This window comes from Dermacentor silvarum, chromosome 7 (genome assembly GCF_013339745.2).
Source record: "Dermacentor silvarum isolate Dsil-2018 chromosome 7, BIME_Dsil_1.4, whole genome shotgun sequence".
Taxonomy (NCBI): Eukaryota; Metazoa; Arthropoda; class Arachnida; order Ixodida; family Ixodidae; genus Dermacentor; species Dermacentor silvarum.
The window spans coordinates 177,793,867-177,821,674 of record NC_051160.1 but is presented as its reverse complement, the minus strand read 5'-3'; the positions used below and the strand labels follow the sequence as shown (position 1 = coordinate 177,821,674).

At 45.8% G+C, this 27,808-nt stretch overlaps 1 protein-coding gene across 1 annotated transcript in view; it reads right to left on the bottom strand.

Annotated features, from left to right (window-relative positions):
* Window positions 1-27,808, bottom strand: part of LOC119458723 (syntaxin-5) — a 77,866-nt gene that overhangs the window by 40,073 nt on the left and 9,985 nt on the right. The window contains exons 2-4 of the mRNA XM_037720583.2: window positions 24,074-24,129; window positions 14,614-14,726; window positions 1,732-1,806 (exon numbers count right to left, since the gene is read on the bottom strand). Coding sequence (XP_037576511.1) covers window positions 1,732-1,806; window positions 14,614-14,726; window positions 24,074-24,129 — 244 coding nt within the window. The remainder of the gene's footprint in view (window positions 1-1,731; window positions 1,807-14,613; window positions 14,727-24,073; window positions 24,130-27,808) is intronic.

The following is a 27,808-nucleotide window of genomic DNA, read 5'->3' as shown; positions in this document are numbered from 1 at the left end:
ATACTTGTGCCGTGTGTGTTACGTAGAATAAAAGTAACACGAAAATCACACCTCTGATGGTAAACCACGAGCGTTGCATAAAGCAAACAAAACGGACGGCGTCAAGCGCGCTATTTTGCAGGGCCTGCCTCTGCGCACATCTCTCCCGTTGTGCCATATAGCTACTTGACAGAGCTTGACAATGCCGCTAGGACTTCGCATTCAGGAAAAGCATCCACTTTGTGGTAGGCGCAGCAGCCTCGCGCGAAGCTTGTTAAACGGTCCGGCGGCAGAGTTTTTGTTCCAGTCTCAGTCAAGATTTCGAGATATTTGCAATTTGCCCCAAAAATACTTCGAAATAAAGGGCAATAAATACATGGCACGTATGGGAAATGGTTCGGTGCCGCAGAAAATTTCGACTTGGCCAATTTTACAAGATATACGAGTTTGAGTTAACGAGGTATTACTGTATCACACAAATATCATAAAATGTCCCAAACACAAGGGATGTTTGGGACATACAGCAGCGAAAGAGTTAGAGACTTTATAACAATTGTTTGGCGAAGCTGGAGCAAGCAACATTACGTTAGAACAGAGACAGTTGATTGCATGGTTAGCAATTTGTTATCATGCAGAACGTAGGAAATATTAACATCGACAACAAAATATTTTACGAGTCAACACACGTGTGATCCATATGTAAACAACATCGCATAACGTAACGTATACAAAGCCAAATATGCTGAAGTTATTTTTCACAAGGAAAGTCAAGGTTCGTAGCAGCTGTGCATACTTGTGCAACGCAATTTATCAATGGCTGCAACAGGTCAACACGTTAGCGTACCACAGGTTCTAGCACAAATCTGATATTCAGGAGTGAAGCTTTACAAAATGACGTGGCAATAGCAAAGTGCGACTCGTCATTCAAGATAAGCACGAAACTGTCGGCATACATAGGTAATACAAGTATTTGATCAATTTGATTTTTTTTAATATTTTAAGTGGTTGCCCGTGTTCAGTCGTCGATATGATAATTTGCAAGCTCTTGAAATCGGTAGCACGGGCGATACACTGCACTTGATTAAGTTGCACAGATGGCACAGCGCAACCTGCCCAACGGACAGAGAACCGGAAGTGCCGAGCAGGTGACGCCTTTGCGAATTCCTGCCTCTGACGGCAGCTGTGGCTGGCTGTCTGTTGCTGCTCTCCTGGCTTTTTTTCCAACTGGACTCCACGAAGCGGCGCTTCTCCCGTTTCTGCTTGACCACAGCAAAATGGCCAATGCACACACCACAGATGATGGAGGAGACATCTGTTGCTAGGCTTACACAAGCAAACAAAACAACTGCAACGGCAGCTCAATTGCAGGAGAGCAAACTCGTGCATCATCGCATTCCGCAATTGCAAAGAAATCTCTCTCCTTCCACACTGAAATAGGGTCTTCAGTGTTTTTAACTTTACACAGAGTGTACTTATTCAAAACAGTCTGTATTGTGACAGAAAACGTATGGCACGTTAAAACATGAAATACATTTTTTTTTGCTAGTCAGATTGTCCCGTTCCTTCTCGGGGGTTTTTCTTCTGCACTGGCTGCGAGGCATCCATTACACGCCTTGACTCCCATCCCAGCCCTTCACACGTCATTTAATGGCACCCTCGACAAACCACACTCATCCGTGGTTTCTCCTCGAACTGGTGCAGTTTGCTGAGGATGCCATAAGAACGTTCTCTAAACACATGCCCGAGACTCACCTGAAGGGAGACCACAACGGAATTAGAGTGTGACTGCATGTGCTTGCCACCCAGCTGGTTTCTTGAACGGGCCACCTGCACAACACATGTGCTGCACTGCACCTTTACAGAGAGGGATGGGTCCTCCTGCTTGGAGGAACACAACTATCAAGGAAGGTGGGGTCAAATGTTTGCACTATACAAAGTGATTTTCACAGCAAGAAAACTTGGGCAGACATTCACATCGGTTGAACAGCCAGTGTGTGTGTGACTTACTTCTTGCGGTGGAAAAGACACGACAGGTCCGCTCACTCCCTTACTTGTTTTCGCGTCCTTTCCACAGCAAAAAAAAGTATGAAGCACAGCAACAAGCAGCATCTTACTTTGTCTGCTGCTCGTCCAACATGAATTTTACAGTAAATTGAGATACAGTGGACTTCTGTTTAAACTGCGGCTAATTGGATCTATTAGTTTACTTGAGCCCAATCCAAAGCACCAATCGGTGCCGATACATTAGCAAAAGCAAACGAAATGACCGAAGCTCGGTGGCGCTAGAGAACAGTGGGTGCATCCGAGACACCCACCAAGTGGGAAGTGCCTTAGTTCACATTCCAAACAAAGCCTTTGTTGCTACCAAGTAGAACACCTCAAGAAGGCCCTAGAAAACTGCTCAGGCCAGTGGCAATAAAGTGTGGATGGCCACAATTATTTTCTGTCTCTGGCATACGCTGTGGTCAAAGGGTGCAAGAGAAACAGCGTCTGCACAAAAATGCATGCAGTCCTCTACAAGATATTGCTCTCCTGCAGGAAATGCCACATCGGCCAAAAGAAGGAGGTGCCTTGCTGACAGATTGCCCGTGCACTCCAGCTATCACTGCCCCGCACGCACTGCAACCAGGAAACCAGACATTTTTGAGGCTCTTGCTATTGGCGACAACCTCGACAGATGTGGGACTTCTGAATAATTTCATCAATACCATGGGTCCCATCGAGGACAACATAAGAGCACAATGACGCTTAAAAACTGCAGCCATTTAAGGTCCCTCGGGCGGGTTGGTGTTGAAAGCACGCCAAGTTCTTTCAAAAAGCAATAGCAATGTCAGTACAGGCTAACCAAAAAATAAATCAAATAACTTATCAGTCGTTAAAAAGCCTGAGTGATTTGGCTGTGCCAGAGGCAATGGCCAAGAGCAGTTCTTGCCTTGCCAACCTTTTCTAACCTTTTATCCATTTTTCAAACAATCATGCACCACGCTCCTTTTCCCATTGTCACCTTTACATAATTCTGCTGTCTGATTTTTTTGTTTGCAAAGGCTTCCAGTCTTCCCATGTGGTCATGCAGTATGCATTAGTTGCTGGTTGGCCATAGCTCCTGCCTTTCTTGGTCCCTGATAATTGCATAGCCTTACCCCCGTTATCAGAAATGCATCTCAACTTGAAGACCCTTGCTTGACCTGGCCTAAATGATGCCGGGCATGAACATGCCTAAGACACTCATTGCAATTACTTAGGCGCATTCTCGACAGGTGTCAAGTCAATCATGGGCTTCAAGCTAGGATGCATGCTTGAATATGGAGCTTAGTTGTTTTTGTGATGTTTGTTATCTTCATTGCCTCGTGCCTTTTTTCATGTTCCCGTTCATCCAATAAACCCCCAGTTGACAGCACTCATGTTGTGTATGTTTCAGTTTATCTCTCACAATGTTTTCCACTACAAGATGCAGTAACAACTGACCCAGTGTCGCATCTTTTTGCTTCTTTTAACACATTATGATGTATTATGCTTGCTTTACATAACTGCCAACCTGGGGGGGGGGGGGGGCAGAGAGAGATGTGAAACAAAAAATGCGACCTGGTCACGTGATGCCACCGGAGAGACAGCGAAGGCTCGACTAAGAACAGCTCCTCTGTTAAAAGTTGATTTTTTTTTTCTGGGCCTTAGCAACGTCAGAAGCAGCTCTGAATGGCTGCCAGTACAGTTATTGTATGCCTCGGTGCTCGTATTGTCACCGAAGACTGCATGTGCGCATGTGTATAATTAAGAAGCTTGTACTACGTCCCATGATAGTGGCCCCTTTCAACTTGTAATGTGGTTCACCGCATAACAGCACTGTATAACTGCAAAGCTAACTTAAGGGATCCAGTCACTATGTAATGCATATATATTAGACCTTAGCCTCATGCATAGAGTTTCTCACTATATTACCTAGAGGGAAAACTGGCGCTGCTGCGCTGTGGTATCCGTGGGAATGCCGGTATATTGTGACTTTGGATTGGCATCGTTCTCGGAGAGCCAGAAAGCCTTGAAGACGCACCTGGCTGCCACCGTTCCGTTTGTTAATTCATTTCCTGCTAAAACAGCATGTAAAAAGCTGCTTTAGCTTTATTATTACACAAAAACATGTTTTGTTTAATTTTGAGGACTTACTATTGGATGTACAATTATATGAAACGTAAAAAGTATCAGCTGGCCGCTAAAGTTGGAGGACAGACATCAACATTCTCGCTCGCTTTGGAACAACTTGTAGTCTGTTCTTGCTTTTCTTCGCTTGATTCGGTATTGTAGGTGAGTAAACTTTATTGAGAGACGTAATATGGGTGAATGAAAGCCTTTTATGTACATTTTATTTCAAGAACGCATTATTTGTGTAGCCATATCCACGTTTTAGACGAAGCCTCGCACAACACCAGCCACCACAAGCCTCGCAGACACATATCCCGTCATTCCCATGATGACACATTGCTCTTTAAGAAACTCGCATAGACGGTGGCACCAGATTCCCCTCTAGGTGTTATAGTGAGAAACTCTATGGCCTCATGTGGATTCCTGAACCCATGTCTCTATCTGAAGTGAACTGAATTAGGCCTACACGGCCTACTTACACATGGCTCAGATTTAAATCTGACTTTAGCTAGCTACCTAGCCCATAATAGCAATTACGATGTGGCTGTGCTACATGATGTGTCTTTTTGTTTTTTCGTGCCGGGATCAGGAGTTTCCTGGAAAGGAGTCTACCGATAGGAGTCTCCTGGACAAATCGGGAGAGTTGGCAAGTATGACTTTGGAACATCAATCTTAGATTTTGGACGTTTCGGGTATTCCTTCGAGTGCTTGAACACAATGCCCAGTCATCTTTAATCTCTGCCTTATCTTTCAATTATGCCCTTCAGGTGTCAATTCTGTCCACAAAAAAAAAAAACTGTTTTACCACATTTTTCCCATCTTCAGAATTATGAAAAGCTTGCAGCTGCAGAACGAATTAAGAAGCTTCAATTCCTCAGGGAATTTTGTCAAGTTCACAGAATGTGGACTGCATGCGAGAACTCTCGAGAAGAACGTTACATTTGAGACCATCAATTATTTCATATCTAGCAACTACGAAAGTCCCTATGCACCCACTTCAAAAAAGATACTTCATGTAAAACACTGTGAAAAGCGATGCATGATGACATACCAAAACTGAAGAGCAAACCACGAGATAAACCTAAAGGTGGCAGCACTGTCACCACATTAGTGTGAATGGGCATTTGGTGGCACGTGTTGAAATGCATACGGCGACGCTTTGCTGTGGGCAATTTAGGCCAATTAAACCCACTGACTGCAGTAAAGTGATAATCTCCTGCCCTCCAATGCCACATTCTTGCACAAAACGCATTGAACGCAAGCTACTATATGTGAATGGAGCACAAAATGCAGTTTCTGTTACGGTGCATCCATGGTGCTTTTTGTTCGTTTTTGGCTTCCACTCTGTTGGCACTGCTGTTGTGCAACTGAACATTCGTGCACTGGTTATAAAAATGTCTGTATTCCTGCACAGTAAAAGCTCGTTAATTCGAATTATACAAAATTCGAACTAATGAAAGAAAACAAATCGGTCAGTTAAGGCACGTATATACAGTAAAACCTCGTTAATTAAGATTTCACAGGGCCCAAAAAAATGTCCGAATATAAATGCTTTCGCGAGAAATAGAAAATTATAAGCAAAGGGTATATATATATATATATATATATATATATATATATATACATGGGTCGGTTTTGGAAAGAGTGGCGGGCAGTGCCTGAGGCACTTGATGTTAACGCTACTGCAGGTATGCGCAGTACTCGCGCTGCAAATGTCATTGCTAGCTTATGAGCGAATTAACCAAAGTAATATGACATCAGCCGGGCTAAGCTTTCGTCAGATTAGCTCAGCTGAGCAGATGGCGTCAAGGCACGAAGTGTGTGAAGCTGCGCATTTACTTCAGTAAGAAGTCGTCTTAGGAGAACTTGCGTTTAATTGGCGTGTTAGTACGAGCAGCCCCTGTGAGATGCACACAGCACGTTGCACCGGTGCCGTTGCAGCAGTGCCACCTTCCTGTGCTATCAGAGGGAAAGAGGGGAAGGCAAGCGAGCTCGCAGTAACGCGATCAAGCACGCTCGAGGGGGTTGCGACAGCAGTGGGGGGTAAGTTGGCGTGCGTCTCGGCCGGGGCTGCGCATGGCTGTAAGCGCGGCTGAGCGCATACGCAGCCGCGCACCCTGCTTTAGAGGTAATCTGCCGCGTGTACAAAGAGTGGACGTGCCAAGACGGCGTGACATCACGTAAGCTGTCTTCCCGCGTGTTTAGTATTAAAGGTTGCGTAATCTCTAGCTTCGGAGCCCTGTTGAAACGAGGCAGAAGAAGCATTCGCTGCCCGCTGCCGACGCTTTTCATGATAGCGTCGTCCCAGTGGAAGCGACGCTATCAGTCGCAGTTCCGGACTGGACACGATGCAAAAGCGTGGCTGGCTTTGTTTATTCCTACGGCCGATGGGAAGATATTGTCGATGTGGCATGAAACCGTATCATTCGTCACTGACTCCGGAATTCGACCAAATTCTTTGATTTCTCATTCAAATTTGCTTTTTTCGATTGCCCGATAATTCGGAAAATTTTGTGGCCCATTTCCATGTAATAAAGATCGATCGGCAACTGTACTTATTTGCATAAAAGGTTGAATTTCAACACAACGAAATTTCGATATAACGAAGCAAATTGCTGATTTTATTGACTTCGTTATATTGAGGTTTAACTGTAGTTACTAAGTTCAGTTAAACAAGTATGCCACTGAGTGACAGCGCAGGGGCAGGGTCGCAAATGTGGCTTAGTATCATCTGCCCCCCCCCTTCATGGGCGTCTTTTTTTTTTTTTCATGGCACCAGTAAAAATGTAGCATTTTAGCACAAGGATATGTTTCAGTTGTCACATGCACGAGAATGATAAGAATAATTTTCAGTTATTTTAAAAGGAAACTTTATGGCCATACCTCAATAATGGCCACTACCTCCTGCGATCCTGTCAACACCACGCTAAGCAGTACACTATATAAACCACCAGGAATTCAGTTTTATGACATCCTGTGATGATGTATGGTGTTTAATGGCGCAAGGCCCAAGTATGGCCAAAGAGCACCATGCCAGTGTTTGTGAGTTTGCAGTGGAGCGATGAATTCTGAGAAGTAGATGAGGCGTGGCTGTAAAGGGGCCTAAAATAATTGCTGTATAGTGCGTAAAATATACATGTACTAAAACCATGGCAATGACTAATGAGGTGTACTATGAAATCAAGAATGCATTGAGAAAGAATGACACGATATTTAAAATATTTAAGATGTAGTAGTTGGAAAGAAGCACTACTGCCTAAACAGAGCCCTTGAACCACAAGGGCCTGGAGGCATGTGCTATAAAAAACTACTATCACAGCGGCATCCTCTGGAGAGAGGATGCGCTACGAACTAGTTGGGCTAATAACATGCAGGACCACATCGTTCAAAAATTTGACGACTGCTTTGGCATTAAAAAGCAGTTCTTCACCAAGAAACATAATGGGGTGAAGTGGGACATGATATTGTTACGCTTGTGGAAAATATTTCTTTCTGTTTCAGCTTCCCGGCACTCCATGAGGACATGGAGGACAGTCAGCCTCTCACCACATCTACCACCGGATGGTGGTTCATCACCAGTAAGCAAAAAATTGTGGGTGCCATATGTATGTCCTATTCTGAGACGACAGAATAGGACATCAGTTCGTCGTGTTTTCGTTATGGGAAGCCAGAAACCTAACTGTGGTTTAATGAAGTGAAGCTTATTATTTATTTCAGCGTCCCACAAGCGCTGCCAGTGGCTTCGCAGTTTCTTTCGCAGGAAAGGCTTCAAATCTGTTGCAGGAACAGCAGTTGTAGGGTTAATAGCGTGAGATGTAACAGATGTGACCATTTGATCTGCTCGAACATTACCCTCAATGCCTCTATGACCCGGCACCCAGCATATAATTACATGCCGGTTTGATATATACGATCTGCATAGGATGGAATAGAGCTCAGTTAGTACAGGATTTTTGTGTTTGCAGAGTGACATCAGGGTTTTCACGACGCTTAAGGAGTCTGTAAATATAATTGCTTTTTGAAGTTTTGATTTCCTTATATGGTTCACGGCCGACAATAGTGCATGGGCCTCAGCCGTAAAGATACTCGTTTCCGGGTGCAGTACACCGGATTCCGAGAAGGATGGGCCGACGGCTGCATACGACACGCCGGTATGTGATCTAGAAGCGTCTGTGTAAAACTCTGCGCATGAGTACTTGGATTGAAGCTCTAGGAAGTGCATTTTAATGTGTGCCTCTGGTGCGTTTTTCGTGGCCTCTACAAATGATGTATCGCAATCTATGAGTTGCCACTGCCACGGTGGTAACAGTTTCGCTGGAGCCATAAGACAATGTTCAAGAACTGCAACACCCATTTCCTCACTAAGATTCCTTACACGTAAAGAGAACGGTTTCCTCGCTGCAGGTCGGTTATGGAAGAGTGTAGCAGTGATCATATCGTTTATGGTGGAATAAGAAGGATGTTCATTGTTTGCTAGCACTGTCAGAAAATACGTGAAACTGCTATATGAACGCTGCAGATGAAGTGACCACTGATTCGACTCTACATAGAGGCTCTGGATAGGACTTGTTCGGAAAGCACCGGTTGCGAGGCGGATACCCAGATGGTGAACGGGGTCTAGTATTTTTAATGCACTTGGCGTTGCGGAATTATACACTATAACTCTGTAATCGAGGCGTGAGCGGACAAGACTTTTATAGAGGTTAAGCAGACACTTTCGATCACTACCCCAAGTCGTACGCGACAAAAGCTTTAAAAGGTTCATTGTCTTCAGGCATTTTGCCCTCAGATACTTAATATGAGGAATAAATGTAAGCTTGGAATCTAAAATAATGCCTAGAAACTTATGCTCGCTGCTCACAGAGAGCGCATCTCCTTTGATTTGTATACTAGGGACAGGCGTTATGCCTTTCTTGTTTGTAAAGAGTACGCAAGTGCTCTTCTGGGCGTTTACTTTAAAACCGTTCTCATCTGCCGATTTGGACAATCTGTTTATTCCCAGCTGCACTTGTCGTTCACAGATGGCAATATTGCATGACTTGAAGGCTATCTGCACATCGTCGACATAAACAGGATAAAACAGTGCGTGGGATGACTGTGTGCAGGGAACTCATTTTTACAATAAATAGTGTGCAACTAAGCACGCCCCCTTGTGGCACACCGGTCTCTTGGGTGAATGACTTACAAAAAGCGTTACCCACTCTTACGCGGAATGTGCGATTAGATAGGTAACTTTCGATTGTGTTTAACATGTTGCCATGGACACCCATCGCAGAGAGATCTCGGAGAATGCCGTAGCGCCATGTCGTGTCGCAAGCTTTTTCTAGGTCGAGGAACACTGAAAGACAGAACTGCTTATGTATAAAAGCGTCTCTAATATAAAACTCAATGCGAACAAGGTGGTCTGTTGTGGACATACCTTCCCTGAAACCACATTGGAAGGGGTCTAGTAATTTGTTATTTTCAAGGAAACAGATTAAGCGCCTGTTGATCATTTTTTCAAACAGTTTGCACAGACAGCTTGTTAGCGCTATTGGCCTGTAGCTGCTGGCTAGAGACGTGTCTTTGCCTTGTTTAAGCACGAGGATGACTATAGCCTCCTTCCACGAAGACGGGATATACCCAGCCGACCACATGGCATTGAAAAGAGACAGGAGTGTTTTCAGCGCTTCAGGATGCATGCGCTTAATCATTTCACACATGACACGATCGCCGCCTGGCGCCGAGTTGTTGCAGCAAGTAAGAGAAGCTTTAAGTTAAACTAGGCTGAATGGGCAGTTGTAATGCTCATTTTGTGAGCATTTTCAATCAAGGGGCTTTTGCTCTGCGTGTTCTTTGAACATGAGAAATGTTTGTGCGTAATGACACGCACTGGATACATGTTCAAGGTGTTCGCCCAGACAACCTGCCTGGTCTTCCAGGCTCTCACCATGGGTACTGACTAAGGGTAATGGGTGTACCTCCCGGCCTTTTAATTTATTAACTCGATTCCACACTTTTGTCTCATTCGTGTAAGAATTTATACCGGAGATGTACTTCTCCCAACTCTCTTTTAGCACGTCGGCGTGTCCTTCTACCCTGGGATTTTATTTGCTTGAAACTAATCAAGTTTTCGGCAGTTGGAGAGTCGCGAAGTCGTCCCCAAGCTTTATTTTGATTTTTCCGTGCTTGTTTACATTCTTCATTCCACCACGGGATGCGACGTTTATTCGTAAGTCCGTTAGTTTGACGGATGCATTGCGTGGCAGCGTCAATTATAAAGCCTGTTATATACGCCACAGCGTCTTCTATATTAAAGGAGGCAATAGCGTCCGTGCTTAAATACGTAAGTTCTCGGAAACGTTCCCAGTTAGCTGTGTCCACCTTCCATCGGGGAATGTGTGGCGAGCATCCATCTTGTTTTGTTAAGTTTAATATAATTGGGAAGTGGTCGCTCCCAAAAGGGTTCTTGATAACGGACCACTCCAGGTACGGCATTAGTGTACTCGACATGATACTTAAATCTATGGAGGAGTATGTATTATGCGCCACGCTGTAGTACGTTGGCTCTTTCTTATTGAGTATACATGCTCCTGAGGAAAAGAGAAAGTTTTCGATTAGGAGACCTCTGGTATCGCAACGAGAGTCTCCCCACAATGTGTTGTGTGCATTCAAATCTCCGACAACTATGTATGGAGCCGGAAGTTCATCTATGTAGTTATGAAATTCGGTTTTATTAAGGTGATAACTGGGAAGGATGTATATAGAGCTGATAGTGACTAGCTTGTCAAACAGCACCCCTTGGACAGCAACTGCCTCTAGGGGCGTACAAAGTTTTATTTCCCGGCAGGCAAAACTCTGTCAACTATGATAGCTACACCACCGGATGACACGACAGTGTCCTCGCGGTCTTTGCGAAAAATACCATATTGTCTGAGGAAATTTGTTTGTGTATGTTTGAGGTGTGTTTCTTGAACACACAGCACCCTGGGACTAAACTTGCGGAGGAGTTCTTTAACGTCATCAAGATTTTGAAGGAGACCTCTGACGTTCCAATGAATTATTTGAGTGCTCATATTAAAAGAGTTTTGTGCTGTGTGTTTAAGAAAAGAAAGTTAGCTTACAGAACCCTTTAGAGGCCCTGAAATGCGGGGTTTCTCTTTTTTGGAGCGGTCGAGAGATTCTCGCCGCTCCTTAGGCGCTGGCTGCGCCGTCTGGCTAGAAGATGTGTCCATCGGCTCTTGCAGCGCGCTGGACACCCGCTCTTGAGAGCGGTTTGTTCGCGTTGAAGGCCTCGTTTCAAGAGACGAGACCATTGAGGCCACCAGCCCGGAGGTCGATGGCCCCTTCTTCTGAGATGGCGGAGCAGCACTAGCTGCAGCCGCCGAGGGGGCGGATGGCGTCACCGCTGGCTCACTACGCGTGTGCCAGACAGCCACCGAAAGCCGTTGTGGCGCAGCCCCCTGACGCACCACTTCGGCAAAGCTGCTTTTTGGCAGGTAGGACACCTGCCGACGTGCCTCTTTGAACGAAATATTTTGTTTTACTTTAATTGTATTTCCTTTTCCTTTTTCCAGGATGGGCAGGACCGCGAGTATGCGGCGTGTTCCCCATCACAGTTTACACAGTGGAGAGAGTTTTCACAAGATTCAGAAGTGTGTTCGTGGGCACTGCATTTCGCACAAGTTTGCCGACCTCGGCAGTTCTGTGAGCTGTGACCAAATCGCTGGCACTTAAAACATCTCAGAGGATTTGGCACATATGGCCTAACACGAAGTTTGATGTACCCGGCCTCGATGGACTCGGGCAGAACACTTGAATTGAAAGTAAGTATCAGGTGCTTAGTCTGGATTTCTTTACCGTCACGCCTCATTTTAATTCGTTTAACGTTGATGACATTCTGCTCACTGAAGCCCTCCAAGAGTTCAGCTTCAGTCAGTTACAACAAATCGTCGTCTGAGACAACGCCGCGGGTGGTGTTCATGGTGCGGTGTGGGGTTACAGTTACTTGGATGTCCCCAAAGGACACTAGATTAGGCAGCTTTTCATACTGTTTCTGATCATGGAGCTCCAAGAGGAGATCACCACTGGCCATCCTCGATGATTTATAACCTGGCCCAAGAGCCTCAGTTAGGGATTTAGAGACTAGAAAAGAAGACATTGTTCGTACTTGTTTTCCTGCTTTTTCGGAGTGAATTACATGGAATCGTGGGAAGTTTTGTCTTTGTTGTCCAAAGAACTGGAACACGTCTTCGGTGCGCCCTCGGTTTCAGACGGCGATCAGGGAGTGCTGGGAAGGAACTAGCCATAAGGATATATGAATTTTTCGGCAGCAACTCCAGCCACCCACCACGGAGCCCAACAAGGGGACACTGCAGGGCCTGTAAACACAGGTCCTGCAGACGCCAGCCGTACGTCACCACTATAACCGAATATGAAATAGCCTAGGTTAGCTACTCACACAGGGTTAACCCTCGCTGCCAAGAAGATCGGAAGTAATATAGAAGAGAGTAGAAGACAGGAAAGATGAAAAGGCGAGAGAGACAGACGAAGATTGTAGAGAGAGACAGGAAATGGCAACTACCGATTTCCCCGGGGTGGGTCAGTCCAGGGGTGCCGTCTACGTGAAGCCGAGGCCAAAGGGGTGTGTTGCCTCCGCAGAGGGGCCTTAAAGGTCCAAACACTCGGCATCAGCTCAACCCCCAGGATCCCCTTTTCCCCGGACACAGCTTAGCCGCGCACGATTAAGCGCGGGAGGGTCCAACCCTCCTGTGCTCGGGTACGTGGTGGCGAAACTCACCAAACGCCTGCTAACGCAGACGCCCCTGCAGGGTTTTATGACATCCTGTGTCTAGTGACTGCAATGTTACACATGATACTCTTGCAATTCCCTATTTCTCCTTTCCTGTTTCAGAAGATAATCAAAGCACCGAAAATTCCTTGCGAGGCAAAATTATTTCTGGGTAGTGGGATATCCACGTAATAGAAGGGCACCTCAGGAACAGCTAAGGATGGTCGCGTAACTACTAAGCAACGGTAATGCAATTATACGCCAAAGATCAATTGCATCCTGCCACATCATACAAGGTCTCGAGATTTTCTTTCCTACTGCTGAGTGGTCTCAAGCCACCTCATTCATGTTTCGTGATATCGCGAAGGTGTCGGCATGCTTAACACATCGCTACATCATCATCAGCCAATTTTATGTCCACTGCAGGACGAAGGCCTCTCCCTACTATCTCCAGTTACCCCCGTCTTGCGCTAGCAGATTCCAATATCTACCTGCAAATTTCCTAACTTCATCACCCCACATAGTTTTATGCTGTCCTCGACTACGCTTCCCTTCTCTTAGTATCTCTTTTGTAACTCTAATGGTCCACCGGTTATCCATCCTACGCATTACATGGCCTCCATTCTTTTCTCTTAATGTCAATTAGAATATCGGTTATCCCCGTTTGCTCTCTGATCCGCACCGCTCCTTTCCTGTCTCTTAACGTTAGGCCTAACATTTTTTGTTCCATTGCTCTTCGTGCTGTCCTTAACTTGCTCTCAAGCTTCTTTGTTAACTTCCAAGTTTCCTCCCCATATGTTAGCACCGGTAGAATGCAATGATTGTACACTTTTCTTTTCAATGACAGTGGTAAGCTCCCAGTCAGGATTTGGCAATGCCTGCCGTATGCACTCCAACCTAATTTTATTCTTCTGTAAATTTCTTGCTCATGATCAGGGTCCCCTGCAAGTACACTACAAGGAATCGCTAAAGCACTGCGTTCAGGTATCGCAGTCACCACTTCAATTATTTAAAATGACGCCAAATGTATTTTGTGAATTGCGTGAATCATAATACGGAAATAAAATTTAAGTGATTTTGACAAATTGAGAGCATGATGATCACACATCGCAAGCTCAACACGTGCAGTCACTCATTTTATTGCAGAACAAACAATACAGTGCAAAGCCTGTCTACATCGTAAAAAAAAATGCGCACCATCATTTATGACTGATGCAACCATGGAATGAACTTTAAGTGCACCACACACGTAAACGAGTAGCGGCTAGCTGGAGATCACAGGTCAGTCAGTATCCACCAACTCTGCTCGATTTCACAGCCTTCAAACTCGTTACTATACCACTTTACCCATATATTATTCAAACGTTCAGCACAGGTCCAATCATTTTTAAATTTCATTTTTTTTCATCAGTGCTCTTGCTTTTGGTACGCTACCTTGGCATGCATGCATACAATGCTTGAAGGAGCAACTTAGAGCAACCAATAAAGTACGTGATTGGCAAGTGCAATACCCATCCATAATTAAAATAGGGGTTGCTCCAGCACTAATTACCAATCTTGATCAGCAGGGCAGGAAGGCATTTTCCAACTACACGCACATGACAAAAAATGAAAAGGAATGGTGTAGCTCTACAGTAGCGTAACCACATCTTGTTTCTCCCAATTTAAACGAGAAAGACTAAGCACGAATCCAGCTGCTGCCAGCAAATGCCCCGTGCGCGGACACCCACCTCCTGCAGCTGAGCGATCGCCTTGTTGAGACTGCCAATGTCCTGCTTGATGATGTAGGTCAGCTCCTGTATCTCCTCCGGCCGGTCATCAAAGATGGTCTTGCGCCTCGCCACTGCATACACATTGCGTCATGTAAACAACCGAGCTACTTCTTGCACTACACTGGACAATCACTTTATAGGCTTGTGCCAATATTATGCCATTCGATATTTGCTTCCCCACTTGTTTGCACAAGTTTTTAAACTGTTCACAACAAAGGAATATTTTTCCGTGTATAAGCCACACCACAATTACAACACCCTGGTTATAATGGACCCTGGCATAACCCCTGAAATAACTGCATACAATGCCCAAATTTTTGTAAAAGCAGTCTCTTTTCGCAGATGCATAATTTGTCCAAGTCAGATCTTGAGCCAGCGGCTTTGTTTCCCAACTCTTTGACCACGCTATACAGGGTGAACTTTTCCCTAAAGGTGGTTTCACGACAGCACTGCCTAAAGCCACTCCTTGAGGCGCACTGCCGCGAAGCCATACCTCGGGTCGCCCATAACACACACCCCGACTTTACTGCTACATTAAAGAAATATTTGGTGCGTGTTATACATACAAACATTTGGTAAATTTTAAAACATCTTTAATCGACAGTTTTAATTTGGTGTGCAAGTCGCATAGCATAGCACATTGCCAAAACAATGTATTCATTTACAGTCGCCTACCGATTTCACTACCGGTTATTCGAACATATTATTCAAATATGTTACTCGCAGTGCCCGTGTAGTTGGCTTCTCGAGAGCCATAACAGCCACAGTGAACAGATTTGTGTCACTTCAGCACGAGAGTGTAAATGTGGTGGCCAACACTGGGCAAAACTGCGCCGGTGGAGCCTCACAGCCAAGGCAGGTGCAGTGTTCGACGGCAAGCCCCTCCGTCCGTCGGAGGTCTAGCCCGAGACAGCAAAAGCAGCGAGCATGCCTACCTGGCACACAGGTTAAGCTCGTGCCTAAATGGAAAGCATCAAGCTGAATTTGTGCAACATTCCGTAAATTGCCACCGTCAAGGTCGAAATCATGCAGTTAAGCATTGCAATGACTCACAATGGGTAAACACGAAATGCTCCTGTGGCCACCAGACAATTTTAAGTAGACGGAAACACAACAGTGGGCAAGAGCCTGGAGAGCGGTTTTCCGTGCTGCTGAAGTTGTATTAAATGTTGAATTTGCATTTCTGCATGAAAATATCTGAATAATGGCACTTTGAAAATAAACTGATTCCAGAAATGAACCAGTTTCCTTTTTCTGGCAGGAACAAACTTTTTTAGATTTGTCAACACCTGGCTCTTCCGCAAAGGCTTCATGCAAATCTCAACTATTCGACCCATTCACATCGAAACTATTAGACACTAATTATTATTTGCTTTGAACCAAAAAGTCGCAGTTTCGCCCAATAGGCGAAGCATCTGTGGGATGTCGCGTCTGCCGAAGGACGAATCCCAACATAAAAACGTGACAACTGTTTATTTGACTAGCAATGACAGCGGGCAAGCATACCAACGCTACGCTCATCTCGGTAGCGAAAAGAAAAAGGCCCATCTTCTAGGCCGGGCAGCCCGTTTTCGTAGCCGCCGTCGGCGACGTCTACCTCGAGTGACGCTGCGGTGGTGCTGTGTTTTATCGGTAACGCAGTCCAGCGTGTAGCCGTGTTACACTGGGCCAGATGATAACAATGCGCAGGCTGCATGGAATTATGCGCAGAGTGTGTCGCCACACATCGATTGCAATAAAATTAGTAGACAGCCATACGAAGTAAGCATAGCAGTTTGATTGGCCTTTTAAACTTGTGAACATTCGCCTACTAACTAAATTAACAAGTATGGTGTCACGTGCGCACAAGCAGACATCTCACTCGATGACCCGTAGAAGGTAGAGCCTCCCTCCCTTCGCCTCCTCCTTGGTGCCTTGCGCGCGACGGAAGACAGTGCACTTCCTTCCTGCTTTTCTCCCTTGCACGGTGTCACTCGCACATACAGCACACAGCGCGCCGACAATGTTAGCGCCCTTGGACTTTACACGGAACATACCGGCAACGCCAACGGCAGAAATGCGCCTGGAGTGTTCATATAATTGCTATCACAACAAAAATTTATATTCTCACAAGCATATGTGCACAGGCAGAAACAGTACGGCAAAGTGAGTGCAGCAAGCAAAAAAAGATGCGCGCCCTAGAATGAAGAACAGAGGTTGCACTATTCCCACAGGTTGCAGAAGAGCGTATGCCAGATCATTAACCACACCTCAATCGCTATGCACTGACTTGCTAGTGACATTCAATCACATGACACACAGAGTGTGGAAGGCCAGACTTGGTGCTCAGTAGACGTAACAAGAAGGTGAACACCCATCAGAGAAATTTTGTCATCTCATGCATGGTGTTAGGTTTTTTGCTGGTCTCGTCTATAACCAGCTGCGTACAGTTCCCAAGCATCACACCAGTGACGACCATGGAGAAGACTGCCTTGAAGTGTGGTTGTGAACACAGCCACCATGCCAGCACAATGCCTTTCTACTGACCTAGGTAGTACTACCCAATGCCAATAGAGCTTGTGAGAGGACCTTCAAAACAGCAAGCTACATTGACAGTTTCTTACCTCACCAGCCTCATTCTGAATTAAGTTAGGCATGCCATTCTGCATGCCATAGCTGTGCCACTACAGGCCCCGTTGCTGGTACGTCACAGCCCAATGTATACTGATGCGTTTCCTTCCTAGCTTCCATTTCCTCTGCCCCATCTTTTCTCTTCAGCTGCGGGACAGCTCAGGTGTCTACTGAGGAGTGATACGGTTATAACACCTCTCATTTCCGACCTCATTTTCCCCCTTTTGTTACAACAACAATTACTACTGCCACGCACTGTGCATTACGGCTGGCTCCAAGTACCTGTCAACTGACACCACACAGAGCATCCCCCAGATGGGCTGAGGCCCCATGCTAGAGCAGAAACACAGGACATTCATAAAAGATGTGCCCCTATCACAGAGCCTGCATTCATGGCATTTCCAAGGAGAAACCTTGCCCCGCAATCGTGAAAGACCAGTCAGGGACTGCCTGTCCAGTCACCACAGCCAAAATGCCGTTTACACCTTGTTACAATTCCAAGAAATGCACATAAATAATTGAAATACGAGGGTTCCCTTGCATCTGGAATGTTCGAAAGACCTGGATGGACCTTCTGCTCACAAACAGTGCCACAATCAACGTGCACCGTTCCTGTTCGCCCCACACACCGCCTTGTGCATTGCAATGACAACACCATGCCACCACAACGCAGCGGGATGGTCCAGGTAAGAAATGAAGCACTCATCGATTCCAAAGGATGCCAACTCAGAATTGCTGCAGATGAAAGGTATTTGCACGGCACAGGTGGCTTAATCACCTAAGCGATGGGGGTGCTGAGCTATCACTGACAAATTTCAAACGTGAATTTCCGCATTTTGTTCACAATCCAGTTATAACCTTTCTGCAGGTTTACTTAGGTGTGCAACTTGTGTGGCCTAGTCTTAGTGTCATCTGCTGAGGTCATTAACGCACGATGTTACAGCATCTCTTGGAATCAGCCAAAGTCTGTTGCAAGCTCAGAATAGACTGACACAAGACCTTATAAATGATTTCGTAGGATGTTTTTTCACTTCACCAAGAACAGCCTGATTGCTAAATACCACATCACAACAGCCAAGGCAACCAGGCCAGTATACCAATACCGAGTACAGTGAAAGCTCGATGATACGAATCTCACGGGGTCACGAAAAATATTCGTATCATCGAAACACAATTAAAACTACAGTCGAATCTCGATAATTCGAACTCGAAGGGGCCCGAAAATTTGTTCGAATTAAAAGGACGTATTTTTGAAATATTCGTGCACCATAGCACGATGCACGAACGGTGCGAGTCGTGAAATATTGCGGCGCGCAAGCGCATAGCAAGCGCGGGCCACGAAACTGCCCCCGCCGGCTAACGGTCGCTTCCCGATAACGACAGAAAACGAAGCTTCAGGGAGCGGGCGGCGCCGGCACACGGGTGTGCGCGGAGACCGTCGAAGGTGAGGGAGGAGGGCGGCAGGGAAGCGGATTTGGCCGCGTCAACTCCGCCGCTTCGGTGGCTCCCCTCGCCCTCCCTCTCAACTCGCTCGTAGCTCTCTCACCTTCGACTCAGTGCGCGCCCGCCGCCGTGCTGGCGCCAGCTTATTTTAGCCGCTCCCTGAAGTTTCGTTTTCTGCCGTTATCAGGAAGCGAGCGTTTGCGGGCGTGAGCAGTTTCGTTGGCCCAACTGGGCCTCCGCCGCTGCTTCCCTCTGCGCTGCTGCCACAGCGTGCAAGGTCAACATGTGACTAGAAAATAGAGGAGAAGGGTTCACTGCCATTTTATCCGCGTGGCTGAGACGTCAGCACTAGTGTGTGCTAGAATACGGTTGTCTAGAACGCTCTAGTCGGCACGTACACGCTTGTTCTGGCGCGATGCAGAAACGGCGACCTTGCAATTTGAGAGAGGGGGGAATTTCCGCCGCGGTTCTTTTTTTTTTTTTCTTTTTTTTCCCCCCGTTCCTTCGCGCGCGGCATTGAGGGGTCTCTCCTGAGCTTTTGCTCTATGGCGGTGTCGGAGCAATGCCAGTCGGAGGCGCCGCCGCGTGATTTGGCACGCTGCTAAGAGCATTGTCGGTGTGCGGTATGTTCGAAATAAGCGTGTTCGAATTAACGAGATTCGACTGTAGCTAAATTAAAGAGTCAGAGGTGAACTCACTCAGGCACATGTACGTAAAAATCATTTATTTCTTAAAGAAAAAGTCTCTAATGTCCTTTTATCTCGGTAGACAATCCTATCTCGGTAGACATAGCTCTCTGCGACTAGGTAAAATGGCGCAAACACAAAGAACGCGGCCCGAAGCACAGGAGGAAAAGTACAAAAGGTGGAAAAGTACAAAAGCGCCACCACTTCAAACTTTTCGCGCTCATTCGCGGAGTCCGCGCTGTCCGGCGCCACGTCCGCGCCTCCGCATTAAAAGATAACGGGAGAAAGCGCGTGACTGCATGCTGTTCTCTTTCGCGGCCGTCAGTGGGGCGGCGTTTATTCGTATCAACCGACGCAGGCCGAAAATCTATTCGTAACAACCGTTCTCTAGCACGTTGCAATGTAATGGGGCTCGGCCGGGACCACAGCAAAATTCGTATCATCCGGAAATTCGTATTAGCTGTGATCGTATCATCGAGCTTTTACTGTATTACCAAAGCAATGAGCGATCATAAAGTGTTAAGTGGAAAGGATAGTCGGACCTCGTAACCACGAAATGGAATAACAAAATAATGGACCTAACGAAGTAAGTGAATGTACCTTGAAACCCCCGTAGAGATTTACATTTACATATAACAAAGTATTTCTGGCTCCCCCTTCAACTTCATTATAACGAGGTGTTACTGTACTTGAAGATGCTTGAAAATGCTTGAAGAACAACACCTCACGATTCTATGTTGTCACCATCAGCCTATTTTTATGTCCACTGCAGGACAAAGGCCTTTTCCAGCAATCTCCACTTACTATGGGTGGGTAAATATTTCAAGTTAAGAATATGAATCAACTACTACATACTAACTATTCGAATTCGAAAAGGAACTATTCAGTATTTTCTAATACTGAAACTGACCTAATATTTCTCAACAACCGAACGGCAAAATCTAGTTATTGTTAAACAAAGCATTGCAAATCATCAGAAGTGAGATGACAAAAGTTGTCGAAGCAATGTAGAAACAAAATGTAAGCTTTCTTTTTGCTTTTGGAACCCAGCATGACCACCTCACATTTCTTGTTTGTCATTCAGTCTAGACTCTAATTACACGCTACCTCTGGTGCTTTCCTTGTGATGGACCCTTTTACATTTGTTTAAGGCACACAAGGCCTTCAACCCTTTCTTTTTTTTCCACAACTACTTATCTTCTATTTGGCAACCATTTATTTAGTGTTTATGAAAAGCCAGTCTTACAGCAGTCATCATTTATTGGGGCACTTGTTTGCAACCAGGCTCGAAAGTTGTTGAGAGGTGGTTTGGTCAGTTTTTTAATGACAGTTAGTGATCTTTTATTAAAACTGATTCTTTGTCCTTGATAGTTGCCCTGTCTTTTTTTGTACTAGTCAGTCCAGGCGTGGCACGCAACTATACCGAAATAATTATCCGTGCTGTTATAAGTACTTGCATGTACTTGATGTAAACAATATAAACTACACTACACTAGGCCCGGCATCCTTGTCGTCGGAAACCCGACGGTACACAACACTTGGCCCGATGTCCTTGTTGTCTACTTCCATGGCGAACAGAACTGGCGGGAAACTGCCACGCACATGGAGCCAAACCACACAAACATGGGTGTACGGCAGGCACTTGGTGATTTCTAATTATTTTCTAATCATTCCTGTCACTTAACTCAATTCATAACTAACCTTATGCTCTGGTGTCGTATCTATCATCAACATTAGGTAGAACCATCGATTTCGTAGTTTTTATATTTAACAATTTATTTTGAATTAAGAAAATTTTTTTTTTTTAATTTCGCACAAACCAGAAGTTGGTGGTCGACTGGAAGTCGCTGCTTAAGAAGCAAGAGTGTCGCTCGCTGCTCGTGCCACTAAAAGAAAAAGTGCACCCACACTGTCCACAACCCCCTTGCTACTGAGAGGCTGGCTTTCCCGCACAGCTTAGGCGTCCAGTGGCTAAGTGTGCTAGCACTTAGCCACTGGAAATTTCGCTAGCAGCACGAGATTATCACAAAAAGTCGGCACAATATCACCCCAATATTTTTACATTAGGAAGGAATAAAGCTAGGAACCGTGTTTGCTTCCGCACAGCCAGCAATATATTAATTTGATTTGAATATTCGTATCCAACCGAATATTCGAAGCCCCCATTTCTGAATATCTATTTTTCGAATACGATTATTAAAAATATAATATTCGACAGTATTCTTTGAATATTCGCACACCCCTAATGTTGGGGCATTGTCAACTACACTTCCCCTCACTCCATTAGAACCCTGGTTATCTGCTGTATGCATTACACGACCTGCCCAGCTCCATTTTTTCTAGTTAAATAGTGCAACGACACAAGAATAAAAAAATAAAGGGAGACCATGGAGGATCTCCTTTTGTGTGGTACAGTTCACCTCGCCACGGGACAGCGAGCGGCTAGCATAAGCCGTCTTTCAATGCCGTCTTGACGTTGGACGAGTACTGCGCCAACACCGATGTTACTGGTGTCAGTATGCATCTCGTTGTCAGCCTCGTCGTCAAAATGTGCCAGGACAGGTTCTGACTGCATGCATTGTCATAGTTCAGCGAAGGCCACCCATTGCTCATTCGTCCAGGCAAATGGCATGTCATCCCTTGTAAGGCGAGTCAGGGGTTCCGCTATCTTTAAGAAGTTTTCAATAAAACGTCAATAATACGTACACAAGCCCAGGAAGCGCCGCACGGCCTTCTTGTTGGCAGGAGGAGGAAATGCTGCTACAGCCGCAAGCTTATCGGGATTGGGTCGGACTCCTCTGGCGCTTATAACGTGTCTGAGAAACTTGAGCTCTTGATAACCAAAGTGGCACTTTTCTGGTTTCAGCATGAGATCAGCCGATCAGATTGCCTCTAGCACATTCCGCAACAGGCGATGAAGATGTTGCTCGAATGTTGCAGAAAAGACGACATCATCAAGATACACAAGACAAGTCTGCCAGTTCAGTCCAGCGAGCACAGTATCCATCATTCGCTGGAAAGTTGCCGGGGTTGAACACTAGCCGAAAGGGAGTACTCGAAATTCGTAGAGACCGTCGGGAGTCACAAAGGCAGTTTCTTCACAGTTTCGTTCACGGTTTCGTCTCGTTCGTCTACCTCGATCTGCCAGTACCCGCTTTTCAAATCGAGTGACAAAAAATACTGGGCGCTCCGCAGTCTATCACGAGTTGTCGATACATGGCAGTGGGTATACATCCTTTTTCGTTACAGTGTTGACCTTCCGGTAGTCAACACAGAAGCGTAGCGTTCCATCTTTCTTTTTGACAAAAATGACCGGAGACGACCAAGAGCTGTTGGAAGGTTCGATAATGCCATCTTCAAGCATCTCTCTTACTTGCGATCAAATCGCTTCGCATTCTGTTGCCGACACGCGGTAGGGCTGCTGGCGTATCGGGCGTGCGTCGTCGCATGTGATGATGGAGCATAGTGCGTTAGCGAACAAGCAGTTGCATTTCCGACAGATGATTGCACAGAAGCAGGGCAGAAGTGGTTCTGGTTTCCTATTTTACGCTTTTGCTGAGGCAACGTGTGGCATGCTGCCGAAAGCTTCATCTCGTTTCTCCAGAGCAAACTGCTCCACGAAAAGGGTCTATAAAATGCTTACTGGCAGCTCTTCCTTTTTCTATAACCGCGGCTTCAATTATCCTTCTGGTCTGGTCCCTTGCAAGTTTTGCGATAACTCTAGAGTACAACCACATTCAGAACAATGCAGTGCCAAAAAGCTGTCCCTGCCCTTTTGAACATTTTGATAGTGCTCTTGAAGGCACAGGCTGAGACACCATTAAGCCTTCTTCAGTTCCAATGTGATGGTTTTTCCCTTCTGCTTTCTAATTGGCTCGCTCATATTGTCATGAAACTGGCGAAACGGCCATGTGGTCGAAGGGAACAGCTAGCACGCTGCGATGCGAAAACCCAGGCCAAGTTAGCATGACCAAGGGAGCCACTTATTTTCCGTGGATCCTCGTCGGTCGACCCCGAAACCTGGCTTGAGAGTTTTTAAAGGATCTCACCATTCAACTGGAACGTTGAGGAGAAGTTGCACCATGTATACATCTGCTTGGAAGGGAAAGACAGGACGAGCATGTTTCCTTTTTGTGAATATCATTACTGTAGAATAGTTCATTGTTGGGCTAGTTGGTTTTCCATAACTGAAAAAGTAACTTAGCGCAATAAAACAACAATGGACACAAGAAAGAGAAACAAAGACAAGCGCCCTGCAGCGTCTTTGTCTCCCTTTCTTGTGTCCGTAGTTTTTTTTTATTGCGCTAAGTTACTTGTTCATTACTGTAGGACATGAACGCACCAGCCCGACAGCAAGTACTGCTAGGTTATAACAAAGTAATAGATATAACAGAGCAATTTTGCCTCCCTTAGTTATTGCAAGCGTTTACTGCACACCCAAAGAATTGGACAGGAAATGCTCGATTAGTAGAGCATTGCATGTATCATGCCGACGTTGTGGGTTCAGATACTACAGGCAGCAAGCTGTATATTTTATTCCACTTTTCTTCAACAAGAACATTAGGCTTATTGCAAATTTAACCCTCATTTACAATTTGTTTGACGTATATATTCAATTAACAAGGTATTTTCCCCCAGTGTGTTCACTGGCTGATTCTATAAAGCAGGAATTCACTCACGTAGTGTCAGCTTCTCAAGCTTGGCAAATGTGCTGGCGATGTCCTTGCCGATCTGCCTGCATTGAGGAGAAGCCACACAGTCAGGTTCGCACAAATCAAATGTACTGAGGCCACATTCCAATGGGGGCAAAATGCAAGAATGCTCTGCCACATGCTAAAGAAACCCAAGTGGTAAAAGTTGCTCTGGATCTCTTCTTTAAGGGGCTCAGTGCCCTCGACTGAAGCCACCAGAAGTAAGCTCCCTTGTCCCAGAAGTCGGCACTTTGCTACTTCACCTGCACGGAAGCTCTGCATTTTTTTTTTATTCCCCTAAGATACCTGCCCATTGTGCTGAAACCTACCCAAGAAGGCCAGAGATGTTTTTTGAATCGACAAAAAATTGGCCATCGCCGCACCGACAGAGTTGCTAATATGAGCAGCGCACGCTGGAAACACTGGCGATTAAGAAAACACTTTACGTAAGAAAAATATATTGCATATGAGTTTAGTTTATTGCAAAAGCCCTTACCAGACATGAAGCGACAACAACGTCCCCTAACATGCGGCAAAAAATGAAGAAAAATGGTTACGGCCACAATTTTATCCGACCAAGCACACTAGTAGCTGAAGCATGCACCCTACTTTCGGGATGCCCCACGTTTCTGCTGGCTTTACCTGCACCCAGCTCGACGAAGCAGCATCCAGCAAAACATAAGGCCTCCAACAGATCATGGTTCTGGCACATAAAAAGCCCCAGAATTTAATTTTATTTATTTAAGCCTATATCGCGCTTGCATGCAGTGCAGGGTTGGTTGGCGGACCTGTCACTGTCATCTAGATGAGATCTGCACTACATTGAGTCAAACTGTAGGGTTGTAAAACTGCTGGATGGGTTATGGTGAATGCCGTAACGGAAGATTAATTTCAACTACCTTAGGCATCCTTTTGCGTAGTTGCCATTTTCATTGTGAACAAGGGATCCCTACGGATCCCGATACATCATTTCGTTTGGCTGTGGTCAGTGGCCTTAATCTTTTCCAATGATTTTACCTGACCAGAGGTTACTCCGCTGGATCCTTGACTAGAACTACCTGCCAACTACCTGCTGTCTTAATGAACGCTTGCTAGAGCATTGCAGGAATGCTACTTCACTAAGTGGTGCTGGTCATTTAGCCGACCGCATTCGCCGTTGCTCGCATAAGCCAGCATGCAAGGCTTAGAAGAACTTTCTGTGGGCCTAGTTGGTGCATACTTAATAAGAAAATAAGAAAATGAATCTGTTCCAACTAGGCCGACTCGCAGTTATACTTAATAAACTTCTTAAAACGCAAACAAGAGACAAGGCACAAAAGGAAGGTCAGACACAGGACAGGCGCTACTTTCAAACTGTTTATTCCACAACGTCGTCATGAAATATATATGAAAAAGGCACATGCGCAGAATGGTTAATGAAAATGAAAAAAAAAAAGAAAAAAACACCATAAGGTACCATAAGGAAAAGGGGAAAAAATAATAGAAATAAACATGATAAGGACAATGTTTAAGAAATGCCTGACTAATTTACATGGGCATCGAGGTATCCAAACTTTTTTTGCGTAGAGACTTAAAGAAGGTTCACTGATGCAACCATCCCCCCTCTTTTTTTTTAATGTGATATGCTTCCAGTAACAAGCGGGCCTGCTCATTTCGGCTCCCCCCTACCAAGAATCCTCCCGTCAAAAAATAATGCCTCACATCCGGAAGAGTTCACGTGATCTGCCAAATGCGTTCGCTCCTTCTTTTTAAAATTGAAAGCGTGTTCTCTAAATCGGTCATCAACACACCTTCCCGTTTGACCGATATAGCTTTTGCCACAGAGCAAAGGAATTTCATAAACAACTCCGCAGATGCAGCTTAGATAGGGCGAAAGGTGGTTCTTAGGGCAACCTCGCCTTGTTTCGCCTGCTGTGGCTATACAAGGGCAAAGACGGTCGACTTTGTTGGGGGCAGAAAGAACCACTCCAACTTCGTGCCTATTGGCAACCTTCTTGAGGTTATGCGAAACTTTGTGGATGTACGGAACTACCTCAAGCGCACGTTTTTTCCCCCCAAATCTTTAATTTCCTTTTTTCCTTACTTCTGCATCAGACCCTCAGCAAACCGCAGAGGTGACTGTAGGAGGGAAACCTGCTACCAGCAGATTTTTCACCTGCGCTTGGAAACTGTCTTTCATTGTGTGGTGGCACGATTTCCTAAACAAGGACTCGAGGCAAAGAGATGCTATGGCTCTTTTCACTATCTCAGAGTGAGAGGAGTCAAAAGGCAGTATCCCCTTCCTAGCTGGAGGTCTACAAGACCAGCGCACATGTTCGCTACAAAAACCTAAAATTCATGTCTAAAAATTAGAGGCAGTTCTGCGTGGGAAGTTCATGGGTGAAGGTCAGTCCCTGCCCATGACGATTAAAAAGGTCTAAAATCACTTCAACTTGATGGCCATAAAGCTACCCCCCGCCTGCGGCTTTAGCAAAACTAAAAAATCATTTACAAATCTAAAAACATGTAAAACCTTCCCGCCTTCTTTAAAAGCTGTGGGGATGCGCGACTCTCACGCGTACCCTGATTTTGTTTCCCCGCTTGTCTCCTGTAGTCCGGCTTCTCCGCGTGGCTAAGCCCGGCGGCAGTCGTAGTGGTTGCGACGCATTGTGAGAGATGGCGCGAGTGTCGCAATGCTAACGCCACCGAACGGCGGGGTGACTTGGGAGAGAAAGGTCGAAGGCGCTCTCTTTTTGGCGTGGGATCGGCGACCAACACGCACGAACGCTTCGCAGCGTGCGCCGGCCCGCTTCGCAGGACTGTCTTGCGAGGCTAAGAGCAGGACACCGGTATGGACGAACACGGATCATTCGAACGCGCCACCGTTCGTGTGACCGTACATGTGAACGACAAGGCGATGGTGGCATAGCTTGGGGCGAACATATTCGCTCACTATCCGGTCGCGGTGAGTCGGACTTCCTTGATTTGTCGTGTGCCCACATGAATGTTCTATTGGTTGCAATTCGGCTAGGGTGCATTGGTGTATGAAATGTGCAATAAATGCCCTTTTGATTGTTTACACTACTGTGTTGTCGTTCCTTTGTCCCAAGAGCACATGTGAGACCCCACAAAGCATGGTCAAGTGTGCGGTCAACCTGGGATAAAAAAAATTCGCATAAAATTGGCGCCACACAAGAGCCAATGCAAATGCCCTCCCTCTGCAAAAAGAATTTTTCGTCGTAGGATACAAAATTGGAGTGCAAGTAGGCCTCTAACAAAGTTATAAAATTACTAGTACTAATACCCACTGTGTTCTGGAAGGCGACCTCGTTGTTTTCAGCAATACACTCTTTAACAGATGCAAGTAATTCATGCTGGGGTACAATTGTCACGGATTTCGGTGGACTAAAGACAGACAGGGACAAGTCGTACGTTTAGGACAAACATTTATAATTGAAAAAACTAACGACAAAGAAAACAGCACGAAACAAACAATATACAGCACGAGTAAATTCTAGAAATTCCCCAGAGTCCTCAGATTTCAAAATTCATAAGTCCAAATATTTACATTAAGTCCCTCGACGTGGCCACGTCACCTCGTCGTCGCGACTTCCGGCGACTCGTCGTTGGGCCCGCCGATGCGTCGTAGACTCGAAGTCGCTGTGTCCGACGTTCGGTCCACGGTTGGCCTGGTTCGGGGGTCAGGACGGTGGGGTGACCGAGGCGCCTGGATCGCCCGATCGA